The following is a 19002-nucleotide window of genomic DNA, read 5'->3' as shown; positions in this document are numbered from 1 at the left end:
GCTAGCCATCCAGGAAGGCTGGATCCAGTCTGTGGAGCCATCTGAAGATTTATCTTTAGTTCTTAGGTTTTAGGGAGTTTCCCCTTGCCCTTGTAGACGTTAAGGCTAGGCGTCGCTGTTGTATTGTGTTTTCATTTTATATTGATCGTGTACACATTGTGGGCTCTTTAATCAATTATATATAAGGCGATTAAGGCTCCTACAAAAACTTTATTTCTATCAAAGAATTTCTTTCTTTAATGTTTGACAATTGATTCATCAAGATTGCATTTTGGGAAGTTTAAAGTCCATGTGTTGTTCCTGTGATTGCATGCTCCTACTCCCACTTTTGTCGAAGTACACTGAACCACAGGTTGCTCCCTAGGCTGCTCTACACCAGCTCCTAAGGCTTAGTGTGGGTTAAATGCAGGGGTTCAAATTTCATGTAATGAATAAGATGCATGTGATTTTTAGTTTGTTCAATGCTTTGATGTGATACAGTATTATTTTGTCAAAGAGGGGTGCGCTCGGTTCATTGTTGTATCATGATGCAGTTGCCAAGACATAAACATGTGTCACTGAAGTAAAGAGGTCTGAGTGGGTGCCTCTGCATTTCACTGTAACGTTACAATATACACTAAAAGATGGAGAATGACCCATTAAGCCCATGCCTTCAGTACTGTGTTGTAGTGCTGGGCGGTATACCGGTTGAACCGGTATACCGATTTTAATTTCCCGTACGATATTCATTTTTCATACACCGCTATACCGCATAGCTGAAACAACTGCTGTCACTCTTCAACCGGAAGCAAAATATATTGTTCGAGCGAAGCGTGCTATGGTCGGAGGCGGAGCTAACACTACTTGTGTAATGAGAGGGACCCCTAAGTTATGGTTATAACTTTATAACACAACAATTAATAACCCACAACTAACTATCTTTAACAGGGCAACACCACGGCACACAACAGTTTGTGACACATAAACAATTTATAACACTAACAATTGTTCATTTATAAAATTACACCACCGAAGGGCATGCTGGGTACAGCTTGCTAGCTAGCGTGATATACCGTGATATATCGTGAAATACCGTGAAACCGCCAGAATCTTAAAAAATACCGTGATACAAATTTTTTGTCATACCGCCCAGCACTACTGTGTTGTGGGCAGAACATCATTTGTATTCTACTCTTCCTGTGGCTTAATGTTATCAATTATTTAGAGTACTTTAACAGTATGAGCATCACTGAATGATGATCACAAAAGGCTTGAAATTCTCCAAAATTGAAAATTACCGATCACACATATTCTCTGCTTTACGTTTGTATGTACAGGTACATTTGTGAGAAATTATCAAGTCAGATTTACAAATATATGAACCCAATAAAGAAGCTTAAATCACCATTCAATTGGCAGCTTGCACATTGACTACTGGTTGTTTTTCATATCAGCATTATTTACACACACACATAGGTAAGGTACATATTTGATTCCACCGGGAGCGTGTGCGCCGCTATCTGCCCCACCGATCTGCCCCACCGGGAGCGTTTCAGAAGCAGAGCGTGAGATTCCACGATAATCTGTGTAACAACCACGGATGTATAAAGAGAACAACAAACACATAAAAGTGAAATGAATTGTTGTTGATTTGTTCATAGTTCCTTGTTTTTTGAGACATTTTTAAACTTGGATATATAATCTTACATTCTTGTGGTCAAAGCAAAATATAAGAAGAAGAAACGTGTAGCAGAAGAAGAAACGTGTAGCAGAAGAGCAACGACGGAACAAGCATAAACCCGACCTGTGGGCTCTCACACGCCCTCTTCTTTGAGGCAGAGATACTGTTTGCCTCCCCTGTGTGCTTTTTCACTGCGGTTTAATGTCAGATCAGCAACACTAAATATGTTCTACACATACGTGAAATACAGTACCTATTCTATGGAAAGAAAGGACATATAATAAAAGTGTCTACAAATATTACAGTGGTGACAAACAATGAGAAGGCAAAAGGCACGCGCTCAAACCAGTTAGTGAGGGATTGCGCAATCTGAGGTGAGGCACAGTTCGTCGCTGCCTCACCTCGCATGTCTCCTCTCTGTTTGAACAGGACATGCGCAAATTCAGCGATTTTGATTATAAAAATGCTTGGAATAATTGGAATCATACAGAAATTACATTTATAGCACAGATCAGTAGAGAAATATTAATATTTATTTTATTTTAGCATTATTTGTTTTTTACTTGTCATGATGAGCCTCACCTGCCTCCCCTGACCGCACGTCCCTGCATCCAACCTACTGCTGTCGTTATTTAACTGGCTTCAAATGGCGCTTAATGTCGTGATGGAAAATTCCATTGTGCTAAGTACTTTTCGACTGTGACTTTTCTTATGTGCTTCATTTAATGTTTGACAAGACAATATGGGATGTCTGCTATAGCTTCCTTCAAAGGAAGTAACCGGGTCTGTAGATAGTAATCACAGAATGTTTAACTTGGAGGTAGTAAACCACAGGATGTGTAGATTAGGGTCAGTCGTAAAATGTTTTAGTGCAGGAACTGTTGTAGATGTTTAGGTTAGAAGCAAAAACAGATGTCTTAGTGGGGACACACCTTACCCTGTGTGCTGAGGTGCTTATAAGCAATAGAGACACTGCACTCTTGGCCCATCATCCTGTAAACTGCACTGCAGCCTTCTCTGCAGTGAATTCAATGTTTCTTATTTCAGTATTTAGTATTATAGGACTCACTCGGTACAATTAAATCGTTTTTTCCACCACAACGTCCACACAGTCTCTCTGCATTACATACTAAAACATTTCTACAGCCTGTGGACCTAAAATTGAAGCTAGCTGCATTAGCAGCGCAGCATGTTGTTGGAGCTATGTAGGCAGGTCCCTGATGAAGAGAAAATTACAATGGAGGACACAAGGGATTCTGCAGAGCTACGTGGGTGGGGTTACCTAGCTAAAGGTGGTTATACTGTTCCACCAGGAAACCAGTATACGGAATACGGCCCCAAATGACGTTGATTCTGGAGCCTATCTTTGATCTGCTGGTTTTTACACAGGTTTTCAGATAGATGTAGCAGGAGATAACTGATATCATCGTCTTCTCTGACAGTCTGTGGGTCTGTAGAAACACCAGAGACACATATTTATGTTTAAAAGCCCTGAAGACGTGCATTTTCCATAATATGTGACCTTAAATTTTATTATTCATGAATACAAATTTCATCCTAGGGTATATAAATCTAAAGGTCAGAAGTTATCAGCCTGTTTAAATTTGCTCCTGTGGCTGCCTTCCTTTGGCATCCTCTGTCTAGTTCGATAGTCACACACAAACTGAAGCTTTTGTTTTGTTGCCTTATAGCCTATTGCCCCTCAAAGATTCAAAAACATGTTGGCCTTACCTCGAGCACTGCAGAGCCAATAATGAAATCAAGGTAACTCAAGAGATGCATGGTGTGGATAGTGTTATCAAGGAGGCCTGCCTGGATGCTGTGATTCATTGTCTGGGCTGCCTGGGTGCCAAATAAACCCAAGCAGCTAGTGTCGCAAGACTTTTCCAATAAGTCTCTTCAGGGTGGCAGCCGGCCTGAATCATGAGTGAGAAAAAGCGTCAAATTTGATTGACACACCATGGAGTGTTATAAAGGGTATCACAAGATTGCATAGGGACAGATTTCTAGATACTTTTTCATTTTCATCTCTACTTTCCTGCTCTCCTTCAACCTCTTGCCTCACTTCATCTCCTCTCCTTTCATCATCCCGTATCCCTTCTTTCTCCTTTTCTTGCTTTGCCTTTCATCTCCCCTTCTTTTATTTCATTCCTTTTTCTTCCTCACCCTCTCATCATCTGCCCAGCTCCCCTGTCCTCGGAGGGAGATGTCCAGGCCACAAATAGCACTGTGTTAAAAAGTAATAAAAAAAGGAAGGGTCTGGTCAGCATAATGGATCCATTAGTAATAAGACTTATCAACCAAAGGGTAATAATGATGATAATTATTATTGATAGTTATGTAGGATCAAAAACAGCATGGAATCTAAATCAGCTCTATTAGCCATGTTTACACATACAAGGAAGTTGACTCCGTGTTTCCATTGCTCTCAATGTACTTACACAGAAATTGACAAAAGCTGAAAGGAGGAGCTAAAAACTGAACAAATACACAAAAAGAGAGAAAGTACCAGAGAGCGGAATATCAAGACTGCCATCCTGTAGCCACACACACTGTCGCTTTATTATCCTCAGGCCTTAATCAGGTTAAATATAATGTGATTAAGGTTTGAGTCCCAAAACAAGATTAATAAAGTACAAGTGATGAAAAGTAGGCCTGGGTATCCAATACCATACCAATACCAGAGTATTTCATTTTATACCCATCATGTCAATGGAAGCTATGTGTGTGTCCCATTGGCTAATCACTTCATTTCCTCTCCTTTCGTAACACTGCTTGTTGTAACAGTCGTTACAGCTACGGCCCAGGACTCGTGTTGGCTGGGCGGCGTTGTGGCGGAAGCCTAATGCCCATCCGTCACAGCAACTGAGAGGCAGAATTACACCATTCACATTATAAAGTAATCTATCAGTAATTTGTGTGGTAACATTGCATCCACTGAGGTCCAAGTTGAGTCAGGGTGAACATTTTTACTGATGATCCAGTGTTTTTCAATGGGAGCCCTCTTTGTTAAAACCTCTGCTATGTAAACACACTGGCCTCAATCAAAGGAGCTAGTGCAGTGTCCTTTGGACCGATTGCTTGGCTCTGGTTTTGCTGCTTGTAGCGTTTTCTGTTCCAACCCACACTGAATGTATCCTAATGAGTAGGATAGAAGTATTGTGTGTGTATCCAAAGCCTGATATGTCTTATTTCTCTCTGCTATAGAACTCCATTGTTGTCCGAAAAAACAACAATCAAAGACAGTACCTTTCTAACGCACAGGGTTATGACGCTCCACTATGGTCTTAGTTAACATGTGGTTAACATTGTGAATTCAATGTAAATGCACAGGAGAGCATACAATGTGTATTAATCTGCCGCTTTAAATAGTCCCCATCAAATGCACAAGGTCCTTCAGTTTCAGTAAGTACAGAACTGTTTTAAAGATTTACAGAGTGTCACGTTAGGGAGAAAGTCAAAGCGTATTTAGAAATGGACTAGCACATTGTTGGATTTGGTCTTTTCACAGGATTTGTTGACAAAAGGAAAAATACAGAATAAAGCTTGTCCTATCCTTTATGTGAAAGTAAAGTCTTTAGTCCATGTATTTGTGACCTAAATATGACTCAGGTCCAAGTCTCAAGATAGCGCGGTACAGCTACCATCAATAACCTGTACGTTGTTTTGTTTGGTCCAACAACTTTGTGATCATGAAATGTGTTCCTCAGTACAGAAATGATTGTTCCCCTGATAAAACAGGTAGTCTTTATGAGAGCAGTAAGCACATTATTTTATGCTTGTTCACTTGTTTGACAGCAGAACAATGCAAAAATGACTTGAAACCTCTATGGACCCTCCTTTCTTTCCTCCTCGTAGCTCCCTTTCTCTTACGAACGTTGCTTCAACTCTCACTTCTACTTCCTATTTTTGCCTCAGCTTTTCTCTGTGCTCCTCTCTCCTCTAGACTATTCTTTATTCACCCTAACTCACCTGTGCTTTTCTCCCTTCTTACTCTGAGCAGAATAGCTCTCTCCATCACTCTATGTCGATACACACTATACAAGTGTGTGTGTGTGTGCACTTGTGTGTTTGCATGCATGTGTTTTCAAAGTGCCCTGCCTGCACTTCAACCTCCCAACTGTTCTGCTTAGAGCAATCAATAGAAAGTGAGGCTTCATCACAGTGAGAAAAAGCGTAGCTCAGCTGTCACAGCACCCTACAAAACAATGACTCAGTGAGTCCCAGGGTGTGTGTGTGTGTGTGTGTGTGTGTGTGTGTGTGTGTGTGTGTGTGTGTGTGTGTGTGTGTGTGTGTGTGTACACGTGCTCTGTCGATGTCTGCTTTTTTGCACCTTAAGCACATCTGTTTCCAACTTCAGTGAGCGAGCCACATAACATAACCCTCACCCACTGACACACTGAAACCCCCCCGGGTCAAGTCCTCACCTTCATAAAGAGTGCAATGCCAATGTCACGTATCGTCACTGTCAGAGCACATTAGATCAGCCTCGTCACATTTTTGCATCCCAACTGGCCACTGGAAAGGCCAACCGCTGGCTACTCTATCCACTGCACTGTTAATGCTCACACACACGGTCAAGGGTGTTAGCACTAACATGATAATAGCCCTCCTGCTACTGGTCTGATCTTCTGTCCACACACAGTCTATGTAACTTCCTGTGAGGACTGTCTTATCTTCTACCTGCCCAAGTATTGATTGGTGTGAGATTCTTAACAGCAACATGACCCCCCATTCTAGCTTAAACATGTTAAACTCTGCATTCAAACCAAAACATACACCCCCTTCTAAGATCACGTCGGCAAATAAACACACAAATACAATAACAGATAAATTACCATGTAGGATGACTGCATATGCCACAGTTTCCCACCGTCCATCAACCCATTTAGGCCATGTGCTGAGCTGGAGAGCGTGTGAAAACCATAGACTGTATATAGGAAGTGGACCGTGTCTCTGTGACGCCACCCATTGGTTTGTGGACTGCCATTTTGAACCTTTGAGTTCAGCTTTTTTCCCGTAGCCATCTTGTTTTTTTACAACCAGAAGTGACACAAGAGGGTGGAGCTAAGGACAACAGAACGCTTTTAGGTGACCATAATGTTACAATTAACTTTGATAAAGAAAATACACACTTTGAAAGGGTTAAACTTGTAAGAAAAAAACACAGACAACTCCCAGACCGTACATCGCCATGGTAGAAAGCTGTCAATCACAAGGTAGCCACGCCCTAAAGCATACTCTGCTTTATGGTCTGTTTGACTCTAAATGGACCATAATTTACTAAATGAACATCATGCTGTATTGAAGAAGACTTGAAACTAGCGATTGGGACCATAAACTCATGTTTACTATGTGGGGGTGAATGCGGTTTAGTGATAGAGCGGGTCGTCCTTCGGTGGTTCGATCCCCAGCTCCGCAGTCCAAGCTGATGTGTCCTTGAGCAAGACTTGAGAGCGCTGTACAAGTACAGTCCATTTACCATTTATTGAGGTAATAAATCTAGTAAGAAGTCATTTTCTCATAGACTTTTATACAACCAGAAGGAGTCGCCCCCTGATGGACATTAGAGAGAATGCACCTTTAAGGCACTTCAGCATTGGCTTTTTCAAAACAGGTTGCCGCCTGGTGAAAACTAGTAAGCAAGCACAGATACATGGTTGAACAGTCAAGCTTCTGCAACTCCAAGTAGTAGTAGTAAAAATGCAAAGTTGACTAAAGCTACTGAAAAAATCTAAACAAGACCAAGCCCGATGCAAGGATCACTATGTCTTGTGTGTTTTGTTGACAAAAATGTAAGAATATTATCTAGTTTAATATCAAATGATCTGGAACATGACGGGGGGAGTTGATGAGTTCATTTGACAGGGCTGTGGGGCTACAGCAGATAACTTGAATTACTGCCTCATGGTTGTAACCCTCCACCAAAGAGTCAAGTTGCACTTTACATCCATGTCTCTCCAAATGTCATCACCTCATGATAAAAAAACCAGGTTCACATGCAGTAGTGACCTGGGTACTGCAAAATACGTGTAGCTGATCAATAACCAATCTTTCCTAACCCAACCTTCAATCGCCGGTCTTCCGAAAAATTTTGGTTTCTCAAGTCAGTTCTATCTGTACCTTGATTATGGTCACCTTGTTTCTTGTTTACCTGACATTTAAGAAATCAGCTTACTTAAGGTTACTTAAGTGTAACTGAGTGAGTGAAGAGAGCAGAGCTGCCTCGTGTTAAAGAATAAATCCACACCTCGAACTACTACTGTTTGTTGAAAACAGCTATACTGGGTGTGAAGAGAGAACAAGAGGCAGAAGAGACAGTTGGGAGGCACAAACACAAATTCAATGCTTCACCAAAGTGTGACCTCAATGATATGACAACTGTGATCTTAATCCCATACATATGCTATAATAATATGTATAATATTAAATATGAATATATATTTTTATATTTATAATAAATGCAGATGTTACACAGAGCCTTGACAGCTTTTAGATGTGTATGTCTTTCTAATTATATATTTTCAAAGTCTTACACTTTTACCGTTATCTAGACAAACATCATATTATGTGTAGTTAAGGTAAGGAATATTGTAATAATATTGTACAGACATTTATGGTCCCCAGGTGATTCATCCTACTGACTTTTTCTGAAGCACCTCTATGACGCTAACGTGTTTTTCTTTGAAGTTGAAAGAGAAACTATTGGGTGGATCATCTGAAGGGCTGGCTATTGGTACGTAGTTTCAAAACTTGTCCAGTCAAAATATACCTGCAATCGATCCTTTTTGAACCCAGATCAAGATTAAACTGACTATTTCTATGGTTTTGCACACAGCTAATCATTGCAAGCGTTGTTCGATTTATACCCCTGATGAAACAGTGTTGAAAGAGCAAAAGGTTTCAACCTGGGGGTTACTCTTCTGGGACAACGAGGTCCAGCCACATGGGTTAAGGGTTGCTGTTATCAGCAGTGACCACTGTATTAGCTCTGTGCAGTGTGGCAGCGATTAGCTAGCCGATGGGACACACACAGCATAATGGGTATTAAACAAGTGACTTGTATTTCTGTCAGATAGCGGTTATCTATAGCAGCTTGCAATCAGCCAGGCAGCGCAAACCCCAGCACCAGATGTCTGATCCTGGGGGGACTGCCCTGACTCCCCTGCTGGACCAGGTCTTCTCATTTTGAAGTTTTATCATTTCTACCACTTACAGTCCAACGTAAACTACAGGCCAAAGCATCACTTGGAGATTATACGACAGCCGTGTTATTGACAGGCTCTCAGAGTTTCATTTTTTTATTTTTGACCTGTAGTAAGTTAGTAGTTGCAACGTTTTCTTTCTCATAAGTGATGACTGTAAATTTAGATTGTATGGACACAGTTGTAGAGTTCAAATCATGCCCCCTATTTGTTTGGAGCAGGTGGCCAGGAATGGCACATTGCCCCTTTAAATTAGAGGTGATAGGAAAATTTATATTAGATCTAGATAAATTAGAACAGAAACAGAAACAAACTCATCTTGGAATTGGGAGGTGTAGAACTGTTTATAAAGTATTGTCAAAATCACTGATGAAGATCATATGAACATCTATTGTATCATTTTTTGAAGCAGACACTCGAGACATGTCTAAATCATGTGTACATAATATATTGTTCTCATAAAATCAGTCATGAAGAATCAAGGTTATAAATCAATGTTTAATGTGTGTTTTTGAGCTGCTTAAGGGGGCTCTCCTTGTCTCCAAACATAAAGGCATGACCATTGTCTTTTCTTTGTGTTGTAGATGCATATTTGATATCAAAACGATAAAAGCATGCCGGTAGACATGGAGCATCTTTTTCTGTGATGGGTGAGACCCCCGGTCAGTGTATTTCTAGCCCTCCAGCCTTTGGTTTCCAATCGTTTCTATACTGTATGATAATCAATTAGTGGACTCTTTAAAGTTGCTTGAGATGTTCAATACATCACAATGACGCTCAATTCTGCATAATTTTGTTTGTCAAAGTAACATTATTGTTATGCAATGCAGACAACATGTACATTAATATAGAACATTAACAACTCAAGCATGTTTCAGGACTCCACTAATTGATTTTCATACTCTAGAGAAATGAATGGTAACTAATGTCTTCCAGGAAGAAAAACTAAAATACATCAGAAAAGTAAGCTTAAGACTGTAATTATCATAATAAAACAAAAAGACATTTACAACGTTTGAACTAAAAGTAACAGTTTGCTCATTTGCTCTACAGTATGTAGCTTTTCAGATTAACTGGATTATCAACCCTATAAACATCCTCTGCAGCTCAAGAACATATTACGTAAATGGCCATACAAAGTGTTGGCAATCCAAAAAACAGCATGTTGTCAATTTAGAGACACTTGGTACAATATGTAAATGTCTGTATGCAATGGCTTTAAAAGACTGACATTTGCCAGGATAAGCCATTCTATCTGGGCACCACACATGCTTTATATGTTCTTACATTCATGTACATAGTGTTCTGTTGAATGCAGAACTAAATCTCTCCCTCGGAGTTTTGTGTCTGCTGAACAGACACAAAACACAAATGACCAGAAAGCAAGAGTTCTGCTGTTGCAAATAAAATATTAAAATGAATCCTGAAACGAACAGGTCTAACCCAAGAGGTAACAAAAGCATGAATAACTTGAGATCTTTGGGAGACAGGCCTTTACCACAGCTAAAATCAAATTGAAAAAGCTACTTTTGACCACTAAAGTAATTTATTTGACAATCTTCGCCTAAGTGAACCCAGAAACTCTTATCCGTCAGACTTGAACCATTTGAGGGCAGTACCTTTAATAATGCACACACTATGTTTAAGGCATCATAAAAGGATCCTATGATCCACAGTGTCAAAGGCAGCGGTCTAAAAGCATCAGCATTGCAGAGTTCCCTGAGTCTAGAATATCATTAAAAACTCTAAAAAGAGCTGTTTCAGTACTATAGTGTGGTTTAAAGCCACACTGAAAGTTTTCATAAATATCATGGTTAACCACAAAATGCTTGCAACTGAATAAAAACTACTTTCTCCAGAAATAAGCCTAATATTAGGAAGAACGACCAAGATGGCTGCCTCAACGTGTTGGTGCGCATTGTTTAGTGTTGTTTTTGTTGTTAATTCATATTTCTGATGTGATACCTGGAGCTCTTTCACCAGAGATGAGCTCATAAACATCAGGGGCACAACTCCAGCGGACTTACTTCCAACTTTTCTTTTAACTTTTGTGGAATTACTGGACATTCTCGTCAAAGGTTTCACCTTAACTCATGCAGTGAAGGGCCATAGGAGAGGGAAACGTGCCGGCGCGCTTCTGCGTCTTCGCAAACAGGGTTCTCTGGGACATATTTCTCTCCAACGTACGCTCACTGTGCAACAAACTTGATGAACTTCAACTATTGGTGGGGAGAGACAGAGACTTTTCTTCATCCTCTGTCTTGTGATTTAACTGAGACATGTAACATAGCATCTTGTTTGTGGACTTCAGCTCTGTCTTTAACACCATCATCCTGTCTCTGCTGCATGACAAGCTCTCCCAGCTGCACGTGCCTGACTCCACCTGCAGGTGGATCACAGACTTTCTGTCTCACAGGAAGTAGCACGTGAAGCTAGGACAACATGTCTGGACCATCAGCACCGGTTCCCCCCAAGGCTGCCTTCTTTCCCCTCTGCTCTTCTCCCTGTACACCAACGAACCAGAAATTCAACCTGCCAAAGACAATGATGGTGCACTTCTACACAGCCATCGTTGATTCCATCCTCTGCTCCTCCATCACGATCTGGTACGCTGCAGCTACAGCCAAGGACAAGGGCAGACTGCAGCGCATCGTTCACTCCGCTGAGAGGGTGATTGGATGCAATCTGCCTCCAGGACTTATTCGCTTCAAGGACCCTGAAGCGAGCAAGAAAGATTGTAGCCGACCCCTCTCACCCTGGACACAAACTGTTCGAGCCCCTTCCATCTGGCAGGAGGCTGCGGTCCATCAGGACCAAGACCTCACGCCACATGAACAGTTTTTTCCCGTCTTCAGTTGGGCTCATCAACAAAGCCCGGGACCCCCACTGACTCTGACATCCCCAGGACAATTTCCTACCGGTCACTCCCCTGCACATCCCCTCTAGGTTTCTTACTTAAATACTCTTGACACTTTTACATTACACTTACTGTACATCTCACTTGTTTATAGTCCTGTTATCTGTTCGTCTGTACACTTTATTTTATATTTCACTTTATTTTATATTATACTGTAAATTTTAATATGTTTCTACTTTTTCCACTGTGTTGATTGTTGTCCATTGTAAGCCCGACGCCCCCAAATTCGGGTCCGCTGTAGCATTTACTGTCGAAAAAAGTCCATTTATGCATGTATTTATGAATATGATTTTTTTTTTTTTCCCAAAAAAATAAAAATCTGGGTAAAACAAACAATCTAAAACATTTTTACAAACTCCAAACACCATTCTACACAACTATTGTACGCAAATAAAAGATTTATCACAAAATCACGTATTTCTAGCCATAACTCGCTCTTCTCCGAGTTAGCATAACAAAGCTAATGGTTAGCATAGGCAACCGAGATAGCAAAAAGCACGAGCATTTGACACAGATTCCAGAACTACCATCAGATCGTCTCTCCGGTAAACCCACACAAGGCTGTGAGCAAACAAACACCAGAAACACAATGCGTAACATCCTTCAAAATCATCCAAAGCTCCTTACCTTTTTTGTTCTGCTGTAAATCTCCGCTTAATTCCATCAACAATATTTCTACGTATTTCCGGTGCGTCTCTGAAATGTCCCCGTGCAGAAACAAGGGTCCGTCTAACAAAGGCACCGTGGGGGGAAGGGTTTGATTTCGGCAAAGTTTTGCGCACGTTTCAGGTGACGCGTTTTACTCCTTACTGGCTAACGCTTCTGTCAATCAAAATCACGAGGGATTTGTTAGATTCTGTGGACTCAGACGCTTCTAAGGAGGGTCCATTGACTGAAATCGACCAACCATAGGCTGAGCTAGGAGACCTGGACTGGAAGTCAGACGAGAAAATCCCATGGATGACAGACATAAACAGGCTCAGAGAGGATCCAGGCTCTAAATGATGCCAAACTGCTGCATATGATAGATTGAACACTATTAGTCATAAAAGAAGTGAAATATATAATTATATAAAATTACAATGGAACAGCTGGAACCAAATGACATTTTGGTTGACCTCGGCTGAAATTTCTGCACTCAAACCTCTCTAGCTCTTGAATGCTTCACTTTATCAAAGAACAAATTGTGCAGAGAGACTCTCAACCTATTGGGCTATGATCTGGGAGAGGTTTGAGCTTTCAACTACAACATTAAAAAAAAATATATCTTATCAAAATTGGATTAATTAATGGGCGGAAATCAAAATCTTCAATTTGTGCTGTGTTCCATCTTAATGTTATCTTAACCAGTAACATATATACTGATATTTACAAATCTGAACAAATCTCACAAGTGTCAGCTTTCTAAAATATCAAAACTATTAAAATACACCTTATATTTAGACGAAAAACACTCTCTTTACTATGGGTATAAAATAATCGAGGGGAGGCCTACAAATAGGCTTAGGGCTTAATTAATACTATGCACCACCCGTCATGTCAAATTCCTTGTATGTGCAACATCTTGGCAATAAATGGTTCTGATTCTGATTCTCCAATAATAAGGAGAATGATACTGGGTCAAATTGTTGAAAGCCCGCTGTGCACAGAGGAGACTCAAAAGGGTCTGGAGTGAAAGAGGTGGGTGAAATGTAAGTTTACAGAAAGTGGGTGTTGGAACAATACGATCCGTATCACAAGGACTTACAAAAGAACTGGAAACACCAAAAAGAACTTCCGCCTTCCTTCTCCCCCCTCTCTTTTTACTCTTTCCTCCCCCATTGTTAAGTTTTGCATTGTTTAATCACTTATGAGACTACGTCCGCCATCTTTCTCTTTTTCTCTCTCCTCCCCCTCCTTCACAAACACACACACACACACACACACATAAACTCTCATACACACACACACACACATACACACTCTCCTCTCACCACGTGATTGCTTGTTGCTTTTAGGTAGTATGCTTGGAATTGTATAATCAAATTGTAAATACTCTGTTATATTTTAAAGAGCAGGTTCTGTGCATATGTGTTTTGATAGCTGGATGTTATAGTCAGTGCCCAAATCCAAGATGGCAACATCCAAAACCACTTCTTATATACAGTCTATGGTCCGGCTGCTAATAATCTCAGACCTGTCTGACTTTAATGACTCATTAGGTCCCCACTCCCAAAACTGCTTCTGCATTCAGAAAAATTCTAATAATGCTATAATCAGATCCAAATTCTACACATAGATACATAAAAATATGTCCTTTTTAAAACTGCATTCTGAATACTGCTTAATACTGCATTGCAACATCTTCAGTGTACACTGCTGTAAATTACAGACAAATAAAATGGAAGAGTCAGTATTTTGTTCCCAAGTTAGTAGTTATATCAGCAAGACATGAACGAGAAAGATTAAGAAATGTCAACATCAAGTGTATGCTCTCTACTTAACACATGCCCAGAAATTAAAAAAAAGAAGAGGTTGAGGAAAACCAAGTGAATTTTCTCTGATCCATGAAATGCATTTATCTATGAACTGCATTAAAAGAAAAAACATGTAAAATGACAAAGATATCTTACCTTTCCAACGTATTGAGGTTCAGGCCCGATGTGTTCCTCCAGAACAAAGAACTGGTTCCAGATCCAGCCTCTCTTGGGTCGATAAGGGGAATCCTTGTCAGTTCCCAGGAACTTGGTCTCGTTATTCTGTACTCTTATGGATGCTCTGAAGTTTGGGTTGGAGATCTTGTAGATAGATTTTGCATTTGTATTTATTTGTGAAATCCGGAATTTGGAATAAGATTTAGGATTGGATAGTGTAGGAGGGCTGGCATTGTAGTAGGTGCTGGGGTTGATTGTATCAGATGAGTCAGATGTTTGATTAGGACTAGGTAGTAAAGATAATTTAGTGTTGGGGACTGACTCAGAATTTGTCTTAGGCCCGGACACTGCTTTAGAGTTGGAGAATGCCTTGGGCTTTGGTGGTGGATTGGTTTTGGGGTTGATGTTTGAAAATTGTTTGGGATTGTTTAAGATATATCTTGCCAACTGATTAGAATTTGACTTTTGCCTTGAATTAGAACTCTGTTTGGGTGCATGCTCTACCTTGAGTCCTCCGTTTGAGTTTGATGTGGTCGGGGAGATTGATGATGGTAAATTTGAGTTGACCTTATGCTTGTCAGTAAGATAGGACATGGTATCAAGCCAAGGCTTCAACTGAGTCTTGCTCCAGTGGTTGCTGCTCAAGCTTGAGTGCTGGCTGGGATTTACTGGAGACATGTGTTTTTCAGGAATGGAGCTTGGCAGTGGGGTTGGTTCTGGCAGTGACTTGAGCCGCGGATTAGGGTACAGGCTGGGGTTATTGTGGGCACTCAGATCGACCCGGCTCCCATAACAACTCTGGGAGACAACACATAGGAAAACCACAAGAGGACAAAGACAGGAACTTGCAGCCACGCCTTCTGGAAGTGTCATTGTCAAGAAAGAATGGTCCGGAAATGTCTTCCCCTTTCACTTCCACGGTATCATACCGTATATATATATACACACAAACATTCGCACAAAGCCACAAATACCCTCAAACCCACAGGTATACAGTCCTTTTCACAGTGCAGGGTAGTCATGAGTGTGCATATGGTGCAGTCCAACAAATCATTTTGTACAGTTCCCTCAGAAAAATAAAGAACTCCATAATCTTGTTCAATCTGTTCAACTTTGTGTGGACAAGAGATGCTTCTTAGTATGTTGCAGTCTGCTTCCTTTCAATATTTTTCCAGCAGATGAGGACCATTTGGTTTCTTTTGTAAAATGAACACGAAAGAAGGTACAAGCAGTCCATATAATTGTAGTAAAGTCCATGAAAATGTTTTGCTTCAACAGTGTATATGATATCCACTATGGCCAAAAGCTGAAGTCCCTTTTCTTCATGTTGAAAGCGTAAAAAAAAAAAGCTGGTTGGTCAGAGGCTCATCAAAGCACATTCTGAAACAGAGAAGATGAAATGAATGAAACGTTATTTTTAGGATCCAACAAACTCTGATTAGTGTTGAACAAATAAGAAAAAGACTTTTGAAACCTCCCTGATAGCCTTCTATAATAATCTCTGAAAAACTGTTTTTCAGATTGGAGAACTGTATTAGACCAAGTGTCAGCGCCAAGCTTTGGTTAAAGACAATGTTGTTGATTTATCTTAAGCCCATTCATTTTTAGCTCATTACTAATTGCCAGATTGAACATGATGACAGATCTTTGTAATCACATTCCCAAATCATACAGATGGGAATGTGTACTCAATGTATGTGTTGTCATACCTACTGTGTATATTCTTGCCACTGACATTGATGTGCTCAATCACAGAAAAAGTGACATATGCTTCCAAGTGCCATTTTAGTAGATGTTCCACAGTTGGGTTGTTCAATGTTAAGTGATCAACAATTGACCAAAAGAAGTCTTCCAACTACTAAGCATGGAATATCTGTTAGATATTCTGCTAGATCCATGATATACTAACGTTAACAACTCTTCTTCACTTCCCAGCAGTCTCTGCAAGCAATACTCCGACACAACTGGCAAGGCTACAAGCAGCATTAACGGAAGCCAAGCAGTCAGCCCACTCCGAATGGCTACGTGCTGCTTCAACAGATTTTTGGTCACAAGCTCCAAGACTAGCACGTCAGAAGACAGCACCAAGACTAACCAGTCAGGAAACAGACCCAAGACAAGCTTGTCAAGAACCAGCTCCAAAACCAGCTGGTCAGCCTGCAGAAGGAGAATTATGTGTGTCAAAAATGCTGAAATTGGCTCAAACATTATTGGGATGAAACCAGAGTTGACGTGGATGGTGGTGATAAATGTGTTGGAAATAAAGTATTCTTTTGAGCTTTTCAAGCCAGACACCATCTGAAAAATTGTTCTGGACTGCATTCATTTTGAAAAAAAGTGGATTGTAATTGGTTGAATTAGTAAGACCTGTAGGATGCACAAACTGAAAGAACTGGAACTGTTTTGGGCAACAATGTATATGGAAAACTTCCAAACCATTGTCAGGTTTACTCATTTCCATAACCAAGACATAAAACCAGCTCAGTGATAGAGAAACAAGCTTGCTGCAATCAAGTCATTGTTGGAAAAGTGTGTGGACCACCTTTCCCTGTTTTACAACTCTGGGCGTCACTGTTGATGAGCAGCTTGTGTTTTTCTGGTGCTGCTTCATCCATATGCATGGAACTTGCAAGACTAAACAGGGAATCCAGAAGGAGGAGCCCCTGAGAAGAACCAAGGGATACAGGTTGTCTTGGATATGAAACAGGAACTCCATGCTCACAACATAACATGTGATGACTCTTTTGCTTCTCATAAACTGGGACAGGAGCTCCTCAAGAGTAAGCTGACAATAGTAGGAACACTACAAAAAAATCATGTCAGAGCTTTCACCTCAGCTGTTGACTATATGGAACAAGCCTGTAAGTCTCAGTTTGTATGTTTATATGTACGTGTGCGAGTAAGTAAGATCTCTGAATTGCAACTGTACTTTCCCCTGACACACCATGTGAATAGGTGTTAAATCAGTGTTAAATCAATCTCTGAGTTCTACATGAACAAACACTATTTACTGACTCCACCTTTCTACATCCTAACTTATCCACTTGCAAGCAAAAGCTAGATCTTTTTATCAAACCATACTTGTCTTCAGTTTGTCAACTTTTTTCTACTAAAAGCTTAAAATCCACCTGTCAAAGAATGTGCTGGTCTCACAACTGAAATATGCTGCAAAGCCGGCAAGCCTGTTATTTGGCTTGTATTGTATTTTCTGTCCTTATTGGCAGGATGTACTGCACATGAAGCCTGCTGGATTTATTTGCATTACCTTCAAGATAAATCATTCCACCTGTCAGCTAAACCAGCTTCAGCTACAAGCAAGCATAAACTATATGCAAGTGATAAATGTTTTATCAGTGATGGAGCCTGGCCGAGGAAACTTCTGCTCAAATGGTTCTCCTTTTCTCCCTTCTCTTTTTCTGTTTTGTGGGAATAGAGTGATTGATTTAGAAAGAAAAAATTAGAAGAAAAGGGAGAGAATACATAATTTATGACCAGGTGCCAATTAAACAAACATGTGAACATATAATATATGAGATTAATCTCCTTGTGCTTGAGGATATTATTCTTGAAATGATTACATATAGGTTGTGTAGTTGTTCCCCTCCATGTTAATACACACCATTAGATTTTAATGTCATTTGGATTTTGAATTGAATTTGCTCATTCTCGTGCCCATTATGAGGTGCATTCTATTAATGATACGTTAAGGTCCAGAAAACAAATGCCCTTGGTAGAATCGCCAGAAGTGAAAGAATGGATTTCATCATAAAAAACAGCTAATAATCTAATATTAAACCTTTATTTCCTGTCAGTGTGGTTGAACACATTATCTCTAAAAGATAATACTACTTCGAACAAGTTTTGCGTTTTTATCTTGTAGTGGCTGCCATTCTGTCAGACCCATTCCTCTGTTCCCATTGTGAATGCACCGAACTGCCAAATTACTGCAATTACATAAATGAATTTGACAGTCCAGGGACCAACCTGCCCTATCTGTACATCAAGTTCAATTTAACGTTTCAAGGATCTAATGGGTTCTAATAAGAGGATAACCCGTGTGTACTTAGTGTCCATGGATTATTCATTTAAGGAAGAGAAAGGGTGAAGTAAAAGGTCACATTTTGTGACTGTTTTGTACTCTGCATACTATGAGTACAGAGTGAGCCCTCAGAGTGAGCCAAATGAATTGTCAATATTGGACAATTCAGCACCTCATGATTTACTTCCACTTCCAGCTTTCAGTGCCAATGCAGTAACCCATGCGCGCACACACACACACACACACACACACACACACACACACACACACACACACTTATTATTTATCTCATATCTTATATTATGTATATTCATATATATAAGAAGACTAAACAGGGGCTTTCAGGCTGTGGATACTGCCACATGATCCAAGTTTGTCCCAGTTGCCAAAGGAAACGCCTCACCCAACTGTTTAATGTTGCATACACTTAAGATGAGAGTGCCATGTGTCACTGTAAATTCCTAAATCAGTACTACTCTATCCTTGAAGTGCCTTGTTTACTTCACTTTCAATGCTGCAATAAAAAAAATCCACTCTCTCAATTTACA

The 19002-nt window shown here is 40.3% G+C and overlaps 1 protein-coding gene across 2 annotated transcripts in view; it reads right to left on the bottom strand.

Moving 5' to 3' along the window:
- LOC137892838 (cadherin-18-like) overlaps positions 1-19002 on the bottom strand; it is a 179847-nt gene that overhangs the window by 148030 nt on the left and 12815 nt on the right. For both annotated transcript variants that reach the window (XM_068738229.1, XM_068738230.1), the window contains exon 2: positions 14395-15795. In XM_068738229.1, the coding sequence (XP_068594330.1) occupies positions 14395-15288 (894 nt within the window). In that variant the 5' untranslated portion in view covers positions 15289-15795. The remainder of the gene's footprint in view (positions 1-14394; positions 15796-19002) is intronic.

This window comes from Cebidichthys violaceus, unplaced genomic scaffold (genome assembly GCF_023349555.1).
Source record: "Cebidichthys violaceus isolate CVI_PGR_0920_01 unplaced genomic scaffold, fCebVio1.0.p SCAF_8, whole genome shotgun sequence".
Taxonomy (NCBI): domain Eukaryota; kingdom Metazoa; phylum Chordata; class Actinopteri; order Perciformes; family Stichaeidae; genus Cebidichthys; species Cebidichthys violaceus.
This window is presented reverse-complemented; position numbering and strand designations above follow the sequence as displayed.